The sequence below is a fragment of the Thecamonas trahens genome (assembly GCF_000142905.1).
Source record: "Thecamonas trahens ATCC 50062 unplaced genomic scaffold supercont1.6, whole genome shotgun sequence".
Classification (NCBI taxonomy): domain Eukaryota; order Apusomonadida; family Apusomonadidae; genus Thecamonas; species Thecamonas trahens.
This window is the reverse complement of record NW_013657674.1, coordinates 177,924-194,373: the sequence shown is the minus strand read 5'-3', so window position 1 is coordinate 194,373 and position 16,450 is coordinate 177,924. Positions and strand designations below refer to the sequence as shown.

General features: G+C 65.3%; 12 protein-coding genes across 12 annotated transcripts; 7 read left to right on the top strand and 5 right to left on the bottom strand.

Moving 5' to 3' along the window:
* Positions 1–97: 97 nt before the first annotated feature.
* On the top strand, positions 98–1,429 carry AMSG_01519 (glycosyltransferase family 58 protein; the record flags this gene model as incomplete). The annotated part of the gene is made up of 1 exon (XM_013906116.1): positions 98–1,429. The coding sequence occupies one exon, from the start codon at positions 98–100 to the stop codon at positions 1,427–1,429; it is 1,332 nt and encodes a 443-aa protein (XP_013761570.1).
* A 233-nt stretch (positions 1,430–1,662) lies between these two features.
* On the top strand, positions 1,663–2,268 carry AMSG_01518 (uncharacterized protein; the record flags this gene model as incomplete). The annotated part of the gene is made up of 1 exon (XM_013906115.1): positions 1,663–2,268. The coding sequence occupies one exon, from the start codon at positions 1,663–1,665 to the stop codon at positions 2,266–2,268; it is 606 nt and encodes a 201-aa protein (XP_013761569.1).
* Positions 2,269–2,415: 147 nt separating this feature from the next.
* On the top strand, positions 2,416–2,798 carry AMSG_01517 (uncharacterized protein; the record flags this gene model as incomplete). The annotated part of the gene is made up of 2 exons (XM_013906114.1): positions 2,416–2,696; positions 2,771–2,798. 2 exons carry the CDS (start codon positions 2,416–2,418, stop codon positions 2,796–2,798), a joined length of 309 nt encoding a protein of 102 aa, XP_013761568.1.
* A 71-nt stretch (positions 2,799–2,869) lies between these two features.
* Positions 2,870–3,722, bottom strand: AMSG_01516 (uncharacterized protein; the record flags this gene model as incomplete). The annotated part of the gene is made up of 2 exons (XM_013906113.1): positions 2,870–3,301; positions 3,345–3,722. The coding sequence occupies 2 exons, from the start codon at positions 3,720–3,722 to the stop codon at positions 2,870–2,872; spliced, it is 810 nt and encodes a 269-aa protein (XP_013761567.1).
* A 120-nt stretch (positions 3,723–3,842) lies between these two features.
* AMSG_01515 (uncharacterized protein) lies at positions 3,843–5,189 on the bottom strand. Its single transcript, XM_013906112.1, has 2 exons — positions 5,059–5,189; positions 3,843–4,957 (listed from the first exon to the last, which is right to left on the bottom strand). Exons 1-2 carry the CDS (start codon positions 5,098–5,100, stop codon positions 3,932–3,934), a joined length of 1,068 nt encoding a protein of 355 aa, XP_013761566.1. The 5' UTR covers positions 5,101–5,189; the 3' UTR covers positions 3,843–3,931.
* A 656-nt stretch (positions 5,190–5,845) lies between these two features.
* AMSG_01514 (STE/STE7 protein kinase) lies at positions 5,846–7,009 on the top strand. Its single transcript, XM_013906111.1, has one exon. The coding sequence runs from the start codon at positions 5,902–5,904 to the stop codon at positions 6,991–6,993; it is 1,092 nt and encodes a 363-aa protein (XP_013761565.1). The 5' UTR covers positions 5,846–5,901; the 3' UTR covers positions 6,994–7,009.
* A 10-nt stretch (positions 7,010–7,019) lies between these two features.
* On the top strand, positions 7,020–8,805 carry AMSG_01513 (dimethyladenosine transferase). The gene is made up of 2 exons (XM_013906110.1): positions 7,020–7,111; positions 7,346–8,805. The coding sequence occupies exons 1-2, from the start codon at positions 7,042–7,044 to the stop codon at positions 8,197–8,199; spliced, it is 924 nt and encodes a 307-aa protein (XP_013761564.1). The 5' UTR covers positions 7,020–7,041; the 3' UTR covers positions 8,200–8,805.
* Positions 8,158–9,284, bottom strand: AMSG_01512 (uncharacterized protein). Its single transcript, XM_013906109.1, has one exon. The coding sequence runs from the start codon at positions 9,233–9,235 to the stop codon at positions 8,222–8,224; it is 1,014 nt and encodes a 337-aa protein (XP_013761563.1). The 5' UTR covers positions 9,236–9,284; the 3' UTR covers positions 8,158–8,221.
* Positions 9,285–9,637: 353 nt separating this feature from the next.
* AMSG_01511 (tubulin polyglutamylase ttll6) lies at positions 9,638–11,960 on the top strand (the record flags this gene model as incomplete). Its single annotated transcript, XM_013906108.1, has 1 exon — positions 9,638–11,960. The coding sequence occupies one exon, from the start codon at positions 9,638–9,640 to the stop codon at positions 11,894–11,896; it is 2,259 nt and encodes a 752-aa protein (XP_013761562.1). The 3' UTR covers positions 11,897–11,960.
* A 390-nt stretch (positions 11,961–12,350) lies between these two features.
* Positions 12,351–14,476, top strand: AMSG_01510 (X-Pro dipeptidyl-peptidase domain-containing protein; the record flags this gene model as incomplete). The annotated part of the gene is made up of 1 exon (XM_013906107.1): positions 12,351–14,476. A coding segment is annotated over one exon (1,793 nt), but the record flags the coding sequence as incomplete, so codon positions are not given.
* Positions 14,171–14,936, bottom strand: AMSG_01509 (uncharacterized protein). The gene is made up of 2 exons (XM_013906106.1): positions 14,865–14,936; positions 14,171–14,704 (listed from the first exon to the last, which is right to left on the bottom strand). Exons 1-2 carry the CDS (start codon positions 14,925–14,927, stop codon positions 14,192–14,194), a joined length of 576 nt encoding a protein of 191 aa, XP_013761560.1. The 5' UTR covers positions 14,928–14,936; the 3' UTR covers positions 14,171–14,191.
* Positions 14,937–15,038: 102 nt separating this feature from the next.
* Positions 15,039–16,362, bottom strand: AMSG_01508 (uncharacterized protein; the record flags this gene model as incomplete). Its single annotated transcript, XM_013906105.1, has 1 exon — positions 15,039–16,362. The coding sequence occupies one exon, from the start codon at positions 16,360–16,362 to the stop codon at positions 15,181–15,183; it is 1,182 nt and encodes a 393-aa protein (XP_013761559.1). The 3' UTR covers positions 15,039–15,180.
* Positions 16,363–16,450: the final 88 nt, after the last annotated feature.

The following is a 16,450-nucleotide window of genomic DNA, read 5'->3' as shown; positions in this document are numbered from 1 at the left end:
CGACCAAACGAGACCAACCGACGTACACCCTCCCTCCCTCCCTCCCCCTCCCCCCCCCCCTCCCCCCCCCCCCCCCCCACCCTCCCTTTCCTGTATCATGCTGAGGTTGGTGTGGGAGCGACTGACTGAGGTTGCGTTCTCGCCTCGGTGGTGGTTGGTGGTGGCGGTGGTGGTGGGGCTCGCTGAGGTTGTGCTCAACGCGGTGGTGGTGGCCAAGGTCCCGTACACGGAGATCGACTACACTACATACTGTCAGCAGGTTGCGTTGGTTTCTGGTGGCGAGCGTAACTATCTGGCGCTGCGTGGTGATACCGGGCCGTGCCCGTACCCCGCGGGGTATGTGTGGGCGTACACGGCGCTTTGCTCGGTGGCCGATGGGACCGACGGTGTGGCCTCGCTGCTGCCCATCCAGATCTTCTTTGCTGGCCTCCATGTGGCGACGTATGGTCTGGTGGCGTACATCTACAGTGTGGCTGGGCGGGCGCACAAACACGACCACCCGGCGCTGAAGCTCTTTCCGCGGCGCGGCGCAGGCGAGGCCATCCTCCCGCCGCTCGTCCTCGTTCTCCTTGCGGCCTCACACCGGATCCACTCGATCTTTGCACTGCGACTGTTCAACGACCCAGTGGCCATGTTCTTTGTCTACGCCTCGATCGCGGTCCTTGTCTCCCGTGGCTCCGACTACTTGGTCATGGCGCTGTTCTCCCTCGGAGTCTCGGTCAAGATGAACGCGCTCCTCTTTGCGCCTGCGCTCGGCATCATCATGGTCAAGCGCGTGGGAATGCTGTGGACGATCCCACGGCTGGCGGTGGCGGCAGCGGTCCAAGTCGGCCTCGCTTGGCCGTTCCTCACCGCCAATGCCGAGGGCTACATCGGACGCGCCTTTGACCTCTCGCGGGTCTTTGAGTACAAGTGGACGGTGAACCTCAAGTTCCTCCCAGAGCCCATCTTTGTTTCCAAGACAACGGCGGCAGTGCTTCTTGCTGGACACGCTGGTGTTCTGGCACTCTTCATCCTCACCCGGTGGCTCCACGCGCAGGGCGGCGGGCTCGCGGGCGTGTGGCGGCTGCTGCGGACTGCGCCGCCAGCCGATGCGCCGCCACTCTCGCCGTACCACATGGTACGCATGCTCTTTGTCTCCAACTTTATCGGCGTCGTCTTTGCGCGGACGCTCCACTATCAGTTCTACTCGTGGTACTTTCACACGCTCCCGTTCCTCCTCTGGGCGACGCCGCTCCCTCTTGTGGCCCGCCTCGCCATTTTCGCCGCCATCGAGTACGCCTTTAATGTCTTTCCGGCCACCACCGCTTCGTCAGGCATCCTCGCTGCCGCCCACACCCTCCTTCTCGTCGGCCTCTTTGTCGGGCCTGCCGAGGGCGAGCGGCTCTGCCGCCATGACGACTGCGGTTCCCGGCGCAAGCTCGAATGAACTGCACAGCCTCAGAGCGCGTCTCCAAGCCCAACACCCGACTCGGTTATGGCTGGAGGGCGGGAAGAGGCACCGGCACAGCGGCAGCTGCGCTTGCATATAGAGCGTGCCAAGCGGGTGCAGCGGGTTCTGATGGGTATGCTGGTTCTGGCCCTGGTGACCGGCGTGGCGGGGTGCTCGTCGGCGCGGCGCTGGTGTACGGCGACGTCGAGTTTGGCCTCGGCCTGCTCACCATGCCGATTCCCGGCGCGCTCATCGTCTTTGGTCTGGTGGTCTTCCTGGGCGCGCTCTGCCTCACCTACCTCCTTGTGTGGCATGAGACGGCGTGGCATGTCCATGTAGTGGCAGCAGGCCTCGCCTTTGTTGCCTACGCCGCCGTCGCCGCCGTCGCCTGCGCCGCGCTCTGGCACTCGCGGCATCTTGCGCAGGTGATGCAGAACGGGTGGGAGGAGGCCTCGCCGGATGTCCGCGACAAGATCCAGGCCAAGTTTGCATGCTGCGGCTGGAACTCGTACGCCCATTTGCCCGGGCCGTCGTGCAATGTCAACGACGCCACCCGCCCGGCATGCTCCTCGGGCGTTCTCGCCCACACCTCGCTCCGCCTCCGCATGTTTGAGGCCACGGCACTGGTGGTCGGCCTCATGCTGGCAGCCATCATCCTCCTTCTTGTCGCCTACGTTGTCGAGACCCGCGCCGCTCTTGATCTCCGTCACGAGCTCTCAATCGAGCTCTCAGGCCAGTACTCGAGCAGCCAGGCGCCCGCAGCCAAGCCTACAGAATCCAGAAGCCGCAGCACCAAGGGTACTACCACGAGCACTGCCGTCGATGCCGCCTTGTAGCCGAGCGTCGCCCAATCGTATGGTTAAACAGGAAGCGCGGGCAGAGAGTTGATCATGCGGTTGACGCCAAAGTAGGCGACGGATGTTGCGGACGGCAGGGTCGCCGCCACGCTCACGACACTTGTCGTCCTCCCCCCTCCTGAGACCATGACGCACCAGCCACCACAGTTCCAGACCGCCAGCTCGTACGAGATGGTCATGGGCTTTGTGCACGCGGTGGACTGGTCTGAGCCGTGGCTGCTGGCGGTGGTGGGTGGCCACGTGGCGGTGGCACTCGCTGCGCTCACCTCGCGCAGCTCGCAAGTCGGACAAGCGAGCATCTACGTCCTCGCACTCGGCATCGTGTACAGCATGGAGCGAATCAACAAGTGGGCAGCCGACAACTGGGCCTCGTTTGCCTCGCAGAACTACTTTGATGCCAACGGCGCGTTCCTCTCTATCATCGTTTCGGCTCCGCTCCTCCTTATCTGCCTGGCTATGCTGCTCTGCTCCCTCCGCGAAGCGGCTGGTCTGCTGTTCAAGGTTGGTAAGGCCCGCGCCCGTGCCCAGATGGCCGCAAAGGCTCGCGCGGCAGATGCTGCGGCTGGCGGCGCCGGTGCGGCTACGCAAAGTTGAGCGCCTTGGCAACGGGCTCGGCGGCAGGGGCATTGTCGTTGTCGTCGTCGTCGTCGTCGTCGTCCTCGGCTGCCCTCAGCGAGTTGAACCGGATAGACGGCTTGGCATGCGTGTGGCTGATGTGCGGCGTGAGGCCGGAGCGGACCCGGCGCGACGGGGTGTTGGCTGCGCGCGCCCGAAGAAGTGCGATGGTGGTCGGTCGCTGCGGCTTGCGGGCTGTCGACCGCGAAGCCTTGACCCGCGAGGCCGGCGTCCGCAGCAGCGAGCGGCCAGCGCCGGTCTTGCGGCGCGGGGTAGTGTACGGGCTCCCGGCAGGTGTGGCGATGGGTGTGCCGGGGTTGTTCTCTGCACCAGCACCGCGGCGCGGCTTGGTGCGCGGCGTCTGCGGCGCTGGACTGGCCGTGTTGATGGCTGCGCGCTTAAGCGGAGTCCGGCGTGGAGTGCTTGTTTTCCAAGAATACGCAATAGGCGGCGCCTCCTACCCGCTTGAGCGAGACCGATGAGGCCATGGCGCGGCGGCGCAGTGCCGCCGTCTGCGACGGCTCGTGGAACGGGCGCGGCGCCGACCACCAGGCGGCGTTGTCGGCGGCGAGGGCAGCATCGGCCGCCGCCCGCGACTCGGGCGATAATGAAGGCGAAAGTAGCGAGGCTGACGAGCCGCGCCGTCCACGGCGGCTATCGGGCGTTGATGGCGAGCCGAGCGCCGTGTCGCCGGACAAGAAGGCCGTTGTCTGCGGCGAGCCGGTGAGCTCAACGTACTGTGGACAGTCAAAGTCGAACAGCGGGTCGTGTGTGCGGCATGGGGTCGAGTCGAACAGCCGAACCTGGTCCCATTCCATGGCTAGCACAGGAGATAGACAGCAAGAGAGAAAAAGAGCGAAGAGGGGGTGAGTGCAGTGTGGTGAGGAGTGGTGGCCTGGGCGAGCGTTGAGTGGCGTGGAGCTGCGCTGGTCTGCGAAAGTTTGATTTTTTCGTCCGCCCGCCGCTTGACACGGCCATCGTCATCAATTCGGCTTGGCGGGCACGGTGGGTGCAACAGCTGCGAGGTTCAAAGGAGAATAAGCGGTGTTGATGTTTTGCGTGGTTGGCTTGCCGCGTTGAGAGTCTGGGTCGACTGCGGGGGCGCGATGGCCGGCGTGGCAGCCGAGAGCGCCGAAAAGTCAAAGACGCCCGGAGCTGGAGCTGGAGCTGCGGCAGGTGGCGCAGCAGCTGGAATGGAAGCGGGTGGAGCGGCAAGCGCGGCAGCAAAGCCGGACGGTCCGCTGCTGGTACCCGAGGTGGCACGAGACGAGGCAAAGGCGGCGAAAAAGGCGTCATCGGAGACAGGCTGCGCGGTGGCAAGCGCAGGTGCAGGGGCAGGTGCAGGCGCGGCGGCAGGTGCAGAAAACATGTCGATGAGCGAGGGTGTGCTGGCAGCGGCGGCGGCGTTGGAGGCAAACTGCGACTCGAGCGAGGCCTGGGCCTCGGGCGATGTTGTGCCTGTGGCCGGGCGCGGCGGCGGGATGAACATGGCCTTGGCCTGATCAAAGTTTCGAGTCGAGGCGCGGCGGCGGCCAGACGACGGCGGCGGAGCAATCTTGCCGATAGGAGCCATGTCGCCGACGGTGGCCGAGCGGCCGGCACGGCTTGAGCGTGCCGGCCGGGCTGGCGCGCCGGCCGGCGGCGGTGTCTGGGCCGACGAGAACGTCTCGTCATCGGCTGTCTGTTCAAACTGGGCGCCAAACTCGGATGGATCCTGCGCCGAGGTCGTGCCGGCCTCGAGAGACTCGACGTACTGGTTCTCGCGCTTGAGATCCTCGAGTTTGTGGCGGATAAAGATGGAGATGGCGAGTTCGGCCTTGTGCGCATTGTCCTTGTTGGCCTTGGTGAAGACGAGCATGACCACCCGCTGGGTCGACTCGTACTGAGTCCGGCCTGTGAGGCCGAGGAAGCCCTTGACCACCCACGACGCGTAGTTCTTGATGAGCTCGTACGGCATGAACCATCGCTCGCCGCTCTTGATCTGGCGGATGTCCACCCCGTTCTTGTCGATTGTCAGCTCGGCATCGACCCGCGACCACTTGGAGATGACCAGCTGCACAATGCACGACACCGCGCGACAGGTGAGTGTAGGGAGGGATGGATGTAGGGAGGAGGGGAGGGGGAGGGGAGGGAAGGGAGCGACGTTCGACGTACCTTACAGGCAAAGGTGACCGGCTCGAGGGCAGAGGCGTCCATGGTAGTGGCGGTAGCAAGGGCAGCAGCACAGCACGACTATGCCTCACTCTGGCGAGATGTGTTGGGTGTGGTGGAAGAGAGAGTCAAGAGGGGACTCTTTGCTCAACGCTGGCGGCTCGAGGCTGTCTGTTCGAGGCTGTGTGTTGGTGCGGCTGGCCACCGCCGCCGAACCCGGCTGACCGCTTCCCTCACCCGCCCGTCACAGGTGCGTCGTTCTCGAGAACTCTCATCAGAGGGGAGGGGGTGGGGGGGGAGGGGGAGGGGGGGAGGGGGTATGAGGAACAGGGCCATGGTCTTCGCTGCTGTGGCTGCAGCAATAGCCACTCCATCACCACCCACGTCATCAAGCACGGCAAGTTATATACCGCCTTCACATGCCCTTGGATGTGATGATCCCCCCCCCCTCCAGCTGCTCCCTCTTTCGTCTCTGGTCGCATCGACGCCCAATTGAGCAAAGCCCCTTCGACCCCCCCCCCCCCTTCCCCCTACCCCACCCCCCTTCTCGGGCGCTCGCGCAACCCCCTTCCCACACACCTCACCCTAAGGCAACACACCTACATAGGATATATGGCGTCGCAGAGATACGGGTCGGACTCGGGCTCGTCGTCGTCGTCGGGAGACAGCGCGGGGCTGGGGGTCGGTGGGCAGCGGCCAGTCGTGCCGCCGCGGTCCGACACCGACGCAGGGGCTGGAGACGGATCGGGTGCGGGGCGCGGCGGCGTAGAGGGAGGCAGCTGTGGTGGGAGTGGTGGGAGTGGCGGTGCCGACGTGCTGCTACAGCCGCTGATTGCGCACAAGCGGATGGGGCTCAAGGCAAGGCGGGCACGCGGGCATTTGCAGCTCAAGCCGACCACGCTGGCTGGGACCAAGCCGATGCGGTCCGCGACGTCGCCCGAAGCGACCGTGGCATCGCTGCTGGATGCGGTGGCGCGCGGGCGCGGTAAGGATGGAGAGGCCGGCAAAGGCGGCGGGAAGGTCCAGGTTGTTCTGGCGGATCTGGTGGACGACGGCGTGCTCGGCGAGGGCGCGCAGGGCTTTGTCACCCGCGTGGTTCACGAGCCGACCGGCGTGGTCATGGCGGTCAAGCACATTCGGCTCGATCCGACGTCAGAGACGGAGCCGGAGACGCGGGCCAAGCGGGCTAAGCTTGTTACCGAGGTCAAAACATACCTCACCGCCGAGTGCATCAACATTGTGTCGTCGTACGGCACGTTTGTGGACGAGGGCATGATCAAGATTGTCCTCGAGTACATGGACGGCGGCTCGCTGCTGAGCCACCGGGCAGCGGTGGCTGGCGAGACGAACGAGGTGAAGATGCAGCTGCTAGCAGCCGTCGCCCACCAGATTGTCAACGGCCTGGACTATCTCCATGCCGAGCGGCACCTGGTCCACCGCGACCTCAAGCCCGAGAACATCCTCCTCTCGTCCGACGGGACGGTCAAGATCACCGACTTTGGCGTTTCCAAGGAGGTCGAGTCGACGCTCGCCAACTGCAACACATTTGTCGGCACGCTCACCTACATGTCGCCGGAGCGCATCGACACGCTACGCGCCGTTGCCGGCTACAACTACGCCGCTGACATCTGGTCGCTCGGCATCATCCTTGTCGAATGCGCCATTGGCAAGTACCCGTACCCGGCCACCAACCCGGAGCAGCTGCTGGACCACATGAACCTCGTGTGCGAGTCAGACCCGCCGCTTGACTCGTGGCTGCCGCCGTCGTCGACGCCGGGACCCTTTCGCGACTTTGTCGCCCGCTGCCTCGTCCGCGATCAAACCGCCCGCGCCACCGCCGCCGAGCTCGCTGCCCACCCGTTCCTCACCGGTCGTGACCCCAACTTTGACCTCTCGCAGTGGGTCCGCGACCAGATTCTTCCCGCGAGCTCGCTGTAAAAGCCAATCACAGCTAGCTGCCACTCCACCCGACTCTTGCTCCACACCATGGCCGATCGGAGGAAGCGCCACCAGGGCTCGCGTGTGCTCGAGCAGCAGACGTACGGCGTCCAACTGAGTACGTACCACGCATGCATATGGCTGTGCTTGACAAGCATGCCCGGGGACTTGTGGCTGTGGGAAGCCAGGGAGGGCATGGCTATCCCTTGGGTGGTGGCGGCCGCGACATGTGATGGAAGGCCCATCCATCCAGGAGAGAGCGGCAGCCAGGGTGAGGGCCACGGAGGGGACTCACACGGAAGAGGGCGTGGTATTTTGGGACGGTGACCTGGGGAGGGGGGATGCTATACAGACAAGACGTTTGGGCAACACTTTCTGGCGTCTAACAAGATCATTACCGAGATCATCAACAAGTCCGAGCTCAAGTCGACCGACGTGGTGCTGGAGATCGGGCCTGGCGCCGGCGCACTGACGTTCCGGATGCTGGAGGTTGTGAAAAAGGTGATTGCGGTGGAGATTGATCCGCGGCATGTGGCCGAGCTGCGGAAGCGGGTCCAGGGCACACCGTACGCTAAGAAGCTGGAGATCATTGTGGGCGACGTGCTGCGTGTGGATCTGCCGTACTTTGACATCTGCGTCGCCAACATCCCGTACCAGATCTCGTCGCCGCTGGTCTTCAAGCTGCTTGCGGTGCCGAACGCGTACCGGTCTGCGGTGCTGATGTTCCAGCGCGAGTTTGCCATGCGGCTGGTGGCGGCGCCGGGCGATCCGCTCTACTGCCGCCTCTCGGCCAATACACAGCTGCTCTCGACGGTGGAGCACCTGGTCAAGGTCCCGCGGTCGGCCTTCCGGCCGCCGCCCAAGGTCGAGTCGTCGGTCATCCGCATCACTCCGCGCAACCCGCGGCCAGCCATTAACTTTGTCGAGTGGGACGGCCTCACCCGGCTCTGCTTCTCGCGCAAGAACAAGTCGCTCGGCTCGATCTTTCGGCAAAAGTCGGTGGCCAAGCTTCTCGAGGAGAACTACCGGACGTGGTGCGCGCTCAACAACGAGCCGGTCGATCCCGAAGCCGGTTCGATGAAGGAGCGCGCGCTCGCCATCCTCACCGAGTCCGAGTACGAGAAGCAGCGTGCACGCCGGCTGGACATTGACGACTTTATCATCCTGCTGACCAAGTTTAATGAGGCCGGCATCCACTTTTGCTGAGCTTCGAGTGCACGTCCTTCATTCAGCCCATGCTTGCGACGTGTGCGGCCGCGTAGGCGTTTGGTGACGCGGCGGGGAACTCGCTGTTGACGTCGACGTAGTGCTCGCCGTACTCGGTCTCACCCGCAGTCGCCAGGGAGGCGCCCGGCGAGTGCGGCATGATCCGGGTTTGGACGCCTAGCAGGCGGGCGGTGACCCGTGCCGCCCTCTGCTTGGAACTTGTCGGCCGGGCGCGGAGGCTCTCGACTGCGGCCTGCGCTGCGAGCTCTGTGGTGGAGCGGCGCGCGCGGGCGGCAGCGGCGAGCGCATCTGCCGACCGCGACGTCGACGCCCACTCGACGCCCTGCACAAACGGCGGCTGGGTTGTGATCGATCGCGCAAACGACGAGTCTTCGACGAAGTTGACTAGCGGGACCGGGCGAGCGGCGGCGTCCGCGATCGCGTCCTTGGTCGCCTCACCATCAAACGACGCCGTGTAGACCGAGACGCCTGTCGGCTGGGTGGTGCCCTGGCCGGCAGACACCGCCGGCGGCGGGCAGTTGATGGTAAAGCCCGAGGCAGTCTTGACAATGTCCGGTGCCACCCGGCCGGACCGCGTCGCCGACGCGCCGTAGTCGAGCGCCTCGACGCCCGCGCTTGCCAGGCGTGACGACTGCTGCCACCGTTCACCATCGCCGCCGTAGCCAAGCGCATGGCTCGCCATGGTGTTGGCATTGTTCGCTGAGTAACCCGACGGGACAACCACCACGTTGTCTGGCACAGCACGCCCACCATCAGTCTTGTCGGCAGTCTTGGCGTCACCACCGGTGATGCTGCCGAAGCCGTCACCGTACGACGTCTGGGCCTCGAGGCCGCGGATGGACGCCAGCCGCAGCGCTGCGCTCGGATGCCGCTCGGGCCACGCCACCTGCGACGGAGTGCCCCTATGCGCCGACACAGCTTTTGGCTGGCGGAGCACATTCGGCACGTTGGGCTCTGCGTTGGCCTCCGAGTGCTCGGCCGTGTACTGGGAGATGTACATGTCGCGGACGCTCATGGTTGACCGTTGTCGGAGAAATCGTCGGAGATGGCAACAAAGAAGGCAACAGGTCAACTAATGGAGATGTGTGTACTCGACACGTGCAATGGTGGAAGGGCGAGGGGTGAGTGGAGGCAGGTGTGTGCATGTGTGTGTGTGTGTGGGGGGGGGGGGGGGGGGGGAAAAGGGGGCCCAACCGACAACCGCCCAACTCAGCGATCGAACCAAATGTGTGCACTGTGTCACTCACCACCTCCGACTCACCCCCTACTTCCCCCACCTTTGTGGCCTACTGTATGAGTTGCACTCGCCCGCACTTCTCTCTCTCCCACGCACACACGCACACACACGCCACACTGCCCGCTCACCACAGCTAGGAAGAGACGTTGTCCTGCTACAACTGACTTTTCAAGTAGGCAGATGGCGAGCGCGGGCGTGGCGGCGTGGGCGGTGCCTGGCGGACGGCGGCGCGGCGGAGGGCAGGCAAGCAGTGCGCGGACGGGTGGCTTGGCAGACCATGACGGAAGACTTGGCAAGCGTGGCAAGTGTGGCAGCGGAACACGTCCGGCAACGGCGGGGGCGGTGCAGGGCGGCCGTCGGCTGGCCTCGTACTCGCCAGACCGATACGCTGACTCGCCCGACAGCGGCGGCGGGCGGCGGGCGTACCCAGCGCGGGCCGGGAGCAGCAGCTGGCAGCGCGTAAGCGGGAAACCCGAGTCGTCGTCGCCGCTGACCATCGCGCGACTGACTGGCGCGCGCGGTGCATGGACTGTGGTTCCCGACCGTCCGGCGACGTCGCGCGGGGCGCGGGCAAGTCCCGAGGCGCGCAAGTCGTCGTTCGCTTCCCGGACCAGCAAGGCGCGGAAGAGCGGGAGCCGCACGGCAGAGAATCGAAGCAGCAAGCGGGGCAAGAAGCAGCAAGCAGGCAAGGCGCCGCGGACCGAGCGAGGTTCACGGGCGCGGGCGCGGGCAGGCGCGGGCGCGAGTTTGTCTGCGCCAATGGCGGCATCGTTTGCGTTTGAACGGCGGCGGCGGGCAGTGGTTGCCGAGGCAATGCGCGGGCTCGACGTTGAGCTCACTTCCAAGAGCGATCCAAACTGCGGTGTGATCTGGCTGGACCGAGCCGGGACGACAGAGCGGCTGGCGCGGCTGGCGGAGCACCAGAAGATGAACCGGCTGCCGGGCCTGGCGGCACTGACGCGCAAGGGTCAGTTCTCGGCGTATATGCACCGGGCCAAGCTTGCCGAGCCGGAGGCGTACGACTTTTATCCGCGTTCTTGGTCGCTGCCCGACGAGCGTGATGAATGCATCGAGTACATGGACACGTACGGCGAGGCAATGATCTGCAAGCCGTCGGGGGGGTCTTGCGGGCGCGGTATTTTCCTGGCAACGACGCCGGGCGAGCTGCCGACCGACATTGGCGACATGGTGGCGCAAGAGTACATCGACAATCCGCTGCTGCTCTGCGGGCTCAAGTGGGACCTCCGGATCTACGTCTTAGTGACAAGCGTTGACCCGCTCTCGGTCTTTCTCTATCGGGAGGGCCTCGCCCGGTTTGCCACCACGCCCTACGAGGCGCCGAGCGCCAGCAACGCCAGCAAGGCCTTTATGCATCTCACCAACTTTTCAGTCAACCGCCACTCGGCGCGGTTTGTGGACGAGGAGACTGGCGCTGACGAGTTTGGCGAGGACGAGGACGGCGACGAGTCCGAGTCGGAGCGCGGGAGCAGCCCCGGAGCCACCAAGCGGCTAATGACAACGCTTTTTGACGAGCTCGAGGATCTCGGGCACGATGTCGACTTGCTGTGGTGGCAGATCAAGGCCATTGTGGGCAAGACGCTCCATGCGCTCCACACACCTCTCAAGACCCAGTACCGGGCGGTGGTCGCGCCCGAGGCAGACGGCTCGCACTGCTTTCACGTTCTTGGCTTTGACATCATGGTCGACGACGAGCTCAATCCATGGCTTCTTGAGGTGAATCACTCGCCATCGCTGCAGTGTTCGATGGATGTCGATTGGGACGTGAAGCTGCCGATGCTTGAGGACGCGTTCAAGCTGCTCAACATTGGCCCGCCGTCGCGGTCGGCCTCGCTCGCGGCGGCGCGCGAGGCCATTGCCGGGAGTAGCTCGTCGGCGACGGCGCTGCGGCGGGCGCAGTATCGGGCACGGGTCAAGCGCATGTACGAGGACGGCCACGTCGGCAACTGGGAGCGGGTCTGCCCGCCGACGCCTGCCGAAGTTGCCGAGTACTCGCACTCGTCTGTGTTTGGCAGCGCCAAGCTCGCGCACGCCTTCCGGTCGTGCTGCTGGAAGCGGTTCCTAGCCGACCGATATCCGATGGGCTCGCAGAACTTCAAGAAGCTGCTTCGGTCGGCAGACGTGCTCTCGCGGCGGTTCACCTCGATGGACGCCGACCTGCTCTTCATGCAGATCAACATGGAAGAGGGATCCGGAACGCACCGGATATCGTTTGGTGGCCTTTGCGAAGCGCTCATCGAGGTCGCGCTCCGGGTCTTCCCCGACATGCCGCTGCCGCAGGCACTGAAGGCGCTGGTGGCGCGGCTCCCCGAGCCAGAGCACCCGCCCCACGCGCCAGCCTGCTGCGACGTGGCGCTGCCGGTGACCCGCAACCTGCCCCGGAGCCGCGAGTCTGCCCGGACTCGAGCGAGCAAAGATTGATGCGGAGAGCTTGATCCAACCGGCTCCCGGCCGCCAAAGAGTTTCGTAAAAGACTGCCGCTGGTGGCGCTGGCTGCGCGGGCCACCAGCGGGTGAGTGGCGGCCACGTGTCAAGCGCGGCAGGGTGTCGGGGCACCTGACTCGGTGGCGAGCAAGAGGCAGTGGCGTTATGACGCCGACAATGCTGGAGCGAGTTGTTGCATGGACTGTGGTGCTGCCGTGGGGAGTGGGCGTGGTGTTTGCGCTGCTGCCGCTGGCGTGGCTGGCGGTGGCGGTCAAGGGTTGGAAGTGGACGTGGGGCGTGGCGAGGTCACTGGCGGTACCTTCGACGTACCGTGCGCGATGGCTGCTGAGCCTCGCCTGGTTCGCTGCCTTTCACTTGGCCAAGCTTGGCTACAAGGCGAGCTTCCGGCGGGTGGGCGTGCTAAAGAAGGTGGCGCGGATGTGTGTCGGGCGGATGTACCGGCTGCACGACCCGCTCTGCGGGGTTCGCCCCACCCCATCCGTGGTCATTCCGCTCGGCGACGGCGTCCCGAGCTCGGCCTCGCTCTTTCTTCCGGACGTCGAGGACGATGCGGTGCGGGCGCGGGTGGCGGCAGTCTTTCCGCATCCGGACACGGCCGAGGCAGCGATGCGTCGCGGCAAGTTCCCAGTTGTCCTCATCCGTACGCCGTACGATCGGCGCAACCTCGTCGGCTCGGCGTACATGCTCGCTGAGCGCGGGTTTGCAGTGGTGACGCAGGACTCGCGCGGGCGGGCCGACTCTGGTGGTGACTTTTTCCCCATTGCGCACGAGCGGGCCGACTCGGGCGCGACCCTCGACTGGATCGCAGCCCAGGATTGGTGTTCGGGTGCGGTCGGCATGTACGGCATCTCGTACATGGGCATGAATGCGTGGGCGGCGGTCGGCGCCAAGCGAGGCGTGCTCAAGGCGGTTGTGCCTGCGCTTTGCGCCACCCACTTGCATCCGATCCTGTTTCCGGGCGGTGCGCCGGCGCTCGAGCTTGTCCTCCGATGGTCGTATCTAGTGATGGGGCTCGCGGCAGGGCCGGCGTGGCGAATGGCGTGGAACGGCTTTGTCTCGCCGGAGCAGCGGTACATCGATGCGCTTAGTCATCTGCCGCTGGCCACGGTCGACACGCTTGTCGGCCCGCCCGGCGAGCGCATCGACTTTATCCGTGACGGGCTCTCGCACCCTTCGCTCGAGCACGACGCCGAGTTCTGGGCCGACAAGAACGAGCTGGCCGACCTGGGATCGGTTGCGATCCCGCCGGTCCATCTTGTGGGTGGCTGGCACGACTTTTTCCTTGAGGAGCAGCTGAAAGACTACGAAGCCGCAAGTGCGGCCGGCGCGACGACAGCGCTCACCATCGGCCCGTTTGCGCACTGGTCAGTCTTTGACTATCGTCCGATGCTCATGCGCGACGCGCTGGCGTGGTTTACTCAGCACCTGACGCACGCACCCGACGAGCTAGATGGGGCGCAGCTTGACGACTCGGTGCTCAGGTCGGAGGCCGAGGCTGATCGCGGCTCGGTGATGACGCTCGCCTTCCCTGTCCGGCTGTACGTCCAGGGCTCGGAACGGTGGGTGCGATACGCTTCGTGGCCGCCGCCTTCGCAGCGAGTCCCGCTCTACCTCTCTGGCCACGGAGTGCTCACGGCCGGCCCCGCGGCTGACGGCATCGGCGGCGACGACCCGCATTCAGAGTACGTGTACGATCCGGCGAACCCGACGCCGGCGGTTGGCGGGCCATCGTTCCACAACCTTAACGCTGGACGTGTGGCACAGAACGGAGTCGAGGCCCGCGACGACGTTCTTGTTTTTACCTCTGTCCCCCTCGGCGAAGACATCTCGGTGGTGGGCTACCCAGAGCTGTCGATGCGGGTGGCGAGCAACGCGCCAGGCTCGACCGATTTTGTATTTCGGCTCTGCGACGTCGACGCCGACGGCGTCTCGTACAACGTCTCCGAGTCGAACATCCGGTTAAGTGTGGAGAGCGAGGGAGAGGCCGATGGCGCGAGCGGGCTCAACCATTTCGCGATTTCCGGCAAGCGGCTTGGGGCTGTCGGGTACACATTTTGTCGTGGACACCGGATCCGGCTGCAGGTGTGCTCGGGCGCGCATCCGCGGCTGATGCGCAATCTCGGGTACGACGACCCGCTTGTGAGCGCGGAGCGAATGGTGGTGCAGCAGCAGCGGGTGTACCACCGCGGGGCGTCGCTGGCGCTACCGGTGGTCAATCTGTGAGCAAGAGAGCAAGTGAGAGACAATGTGTGTACTTTGCAGCGAGAGAGGCTAGTCCTCGCGGTTGATGAGGAGGCCGGCGTTTGCGGTCATGAGGGTGACTGGGATCAAGCCGATCCACGACCAGGAGATGTCAAACTCAAACTGGCGGCCATTGCCGGCGGAGGCCTTCTTCCAGTCGTCCGAAGGGAAGACAATGGCGGCGTAGAGGACCCATGCCAGCGAGATGAAGAAGCAGGCGGCGAGGCAGATGCCCATGGCGATCTTGCGTGCGCGGGCTTGGTCGGAGAGGCATGCCGACTCGCAGCCGACAGCCAGGAGAATGACCATGACCATGCCGCCGATGACGGAGAAGAGAGCCAAGAGGCCAAAGCCGAGGACGAGCCTGCCGCCCTGGTACAGCTTCTTGCTCCCGTCGTCGTTCTTGAGGTTGTGGCACTCTTCCTTGGAGCCCTCCACCACAGTACAGAACTGGACAACGCCTACTCTGACCCTCAGCTTTTGCCCCGGTAGCGGTGCCTGGTCCACCCACTTGCGGCCGTAGTCCACGGTGGCCAGTGCGATCTGTAGCAGAGAGAGTGTGGGTGGGTGGGTGGGGTGGGGGGGGGTGGGGGGGTGGGGGGGGTGGGGGGGTGGGGGGGTGGGGTGGGGGGGTGGGGGGTGAGATAAACCAGTGCGCCAGGTGCATGCACGGGGACGGGGGGCTGGGGTGGGCGGGGCGTACAATGATGGCCACAAAGGAGAGGGTAAGCATGAGGCAGGAGCAGATATGGTTGAGGGTTGGCATGGTTAAGGGGTGCCGGAGAGTGGAATGTCAGAGTGGGGAGGGAGCGAGGGAGGGAGCGGGGGAGCAAGGGAGGGAGAGGGAGGGCGAGGGGCGGTGGTGGTGACGGAGGCTGGTGTCGTGGGTGGGGTTTTCGAGCGAATTCACTCGTTTGCACGCATCGGCACACCCGACAACAGGTGGCAGGCGACAGGTGGCAAGTGGCAAGTGGCAAGCGGCAGGTGACTGACGGCAGTCGGCGGTGAGTGATCAAAGATCAGAGGTTGTCGATGACGGACCGCTCGTGGCGCTGCCAGAAGAACAGGTGGTCAGCGGACGAGTTGGCGGCGTCGAGGGCGGCGCGGTGGGCGTACTCGTCCTCTGCAGCGCGGCGGGCAAGCTCTGCGGCGTACTTTTCGCCGATACGCTGTTCGAGGTGCTGGATCTTGGCCAGGAGACGGGCGCGGGAGGCCTCGAGGGTGCGAAGCTCATTGACATGCTCTTCGGCGGCGGCGGCCTTGTCCTGCGTGGCAGCAGTGAGGTACATGAGGCGGTCCGAGAGAGCAGAGTTGTCTCGAGAGAGCCGGGTGGCAAGCCCCGACTCGGTGTTGACGATGTCCTCAAAGAGGGTACGAAGCTCGAGGAGCTCGCGCTCGTGGGCACGGATCTTGTTGAGCTGGAGCATGATGCGGCCTTCAAGCTGGAGGATCTGGTTCTTGCCTCGGGCATGGGAAGTGGCCATGGCCGGCTCGGAGCTCGAAGAGCGAAGCGGCGATTCGCGCCGGAGAGCAGCAAGCGGTGCGGGTGGTGGGCGGCGGCTGAACGAGACCTTGCGAGCTGGCGGAGCCTGGTCGATATCGAGCACAATGTCGTCTGCAAGCGGTAGCGCGGCAGCTTCAAAGCGCGTGCGTGGCGGACTCGGCACGAGAAAGGCGGGATCGTTGAGCACGTCGACCAGATCGTCGACCGCCTCGTCCCACACGTCCTTCTCCAGTGGTGAGAGCCGAGTCCGCAAGACGGCGAGTTGGGCCACAATGTGCGGGCCAAGCGAGTGCATCAGCGGGAGCAGCGGCGACATCGGCTGCACATGGCGGAGCAGCGTATCGCAAAGCGTCAACGCTACAGCGTCAGCCTTGGGCGACGGCTTGATAACCGGTGACCGAGAGGATGCTGCAGCGGCGTCGGCGGCGGCGGCGGCGGCAGCAGCAGCACCCACTGCCCGCAGTGGCGAGCGGGAACCTCCCGCAGTGTACGGCGAGGCGACTGAGCCTGGCGGATGTCTTGGTGGCGAGGCGTTTTGCCCAGCTGACGGCAGTGGTGACGATGACAACGACGATGGCTTTGGGCTCTTCCGTGGTGGCCGACGAGTGGCCGGTAGGCCGTGGGCCTTGCGCCAGGCCGAGCGGGAGGAGAACGCGGCCCCTGAGTTTGAGACGACCGACTTGTGGGTGAATGACATGGTCTGTGTAGTGTGTCTGTGTGTGTGTGGGTGGGGGGGGTGGGGGGGGGGGGTGGGGGAGGGAGGGGGTGGGAGTAGTGTCTCGAAT

Coding starts and splice junctions, on each gene's coding strand:
- AMSG_01515 (XM_013906112.1), bottom strand. CDS start 5,100: ATGGACGCCTCTGCCCTCGAGCCGGTCACCTTTGCCTGTAAG. Junction 4,958..5,058: donor CGGTCACCTTTGCCTGTAAG/GTACGTCGAACG, acceptor TGCATTGTGCAG/CTGGTCATCTCCAAGTGGTC.
- AMSG_01514 (XM_013906111.1), top strand. CDS start 5,902: ATGGGGCTCAAGGCAAGGCGGGCACGCGGGCATTTGCAGCTCAAGCCG.
- AMSG_01513 (XM_013906110.1), top strand. CDS start 7,042: ATGGCCGATCGGAGGAAGCGCCACCAGGGCTCGCGTGTGCTCGAGCAG. Junction 7,112..7,345: donor GACGTACGGCGTCCAACTGA/GTACGTACCACG, acceptor GATGCTATACAG/ACAAGACGTTTGGGCAACAC.
- AMSG_01512 (XM_013906109.1), bottom strand. CDS start 9,235: ATGAGCGTCCGCGACATGTACATCTCCCAGTACACGGCCGAGCACTCG.
- AMSG_01509 (XM_013906106.1), bottom strand. CDS start 14,927: ATGCCAACCCTCAACCATATCTGCTCCTGCCTCATGCTTACCCTCTCC. Junction 14,705..14,864: donor TCTCCTTTGTGGCCATCATT/GTACGCCCCGCC, acceptor TCTCTGCTACAG/ATCGCACTGGCCACCGTGGA.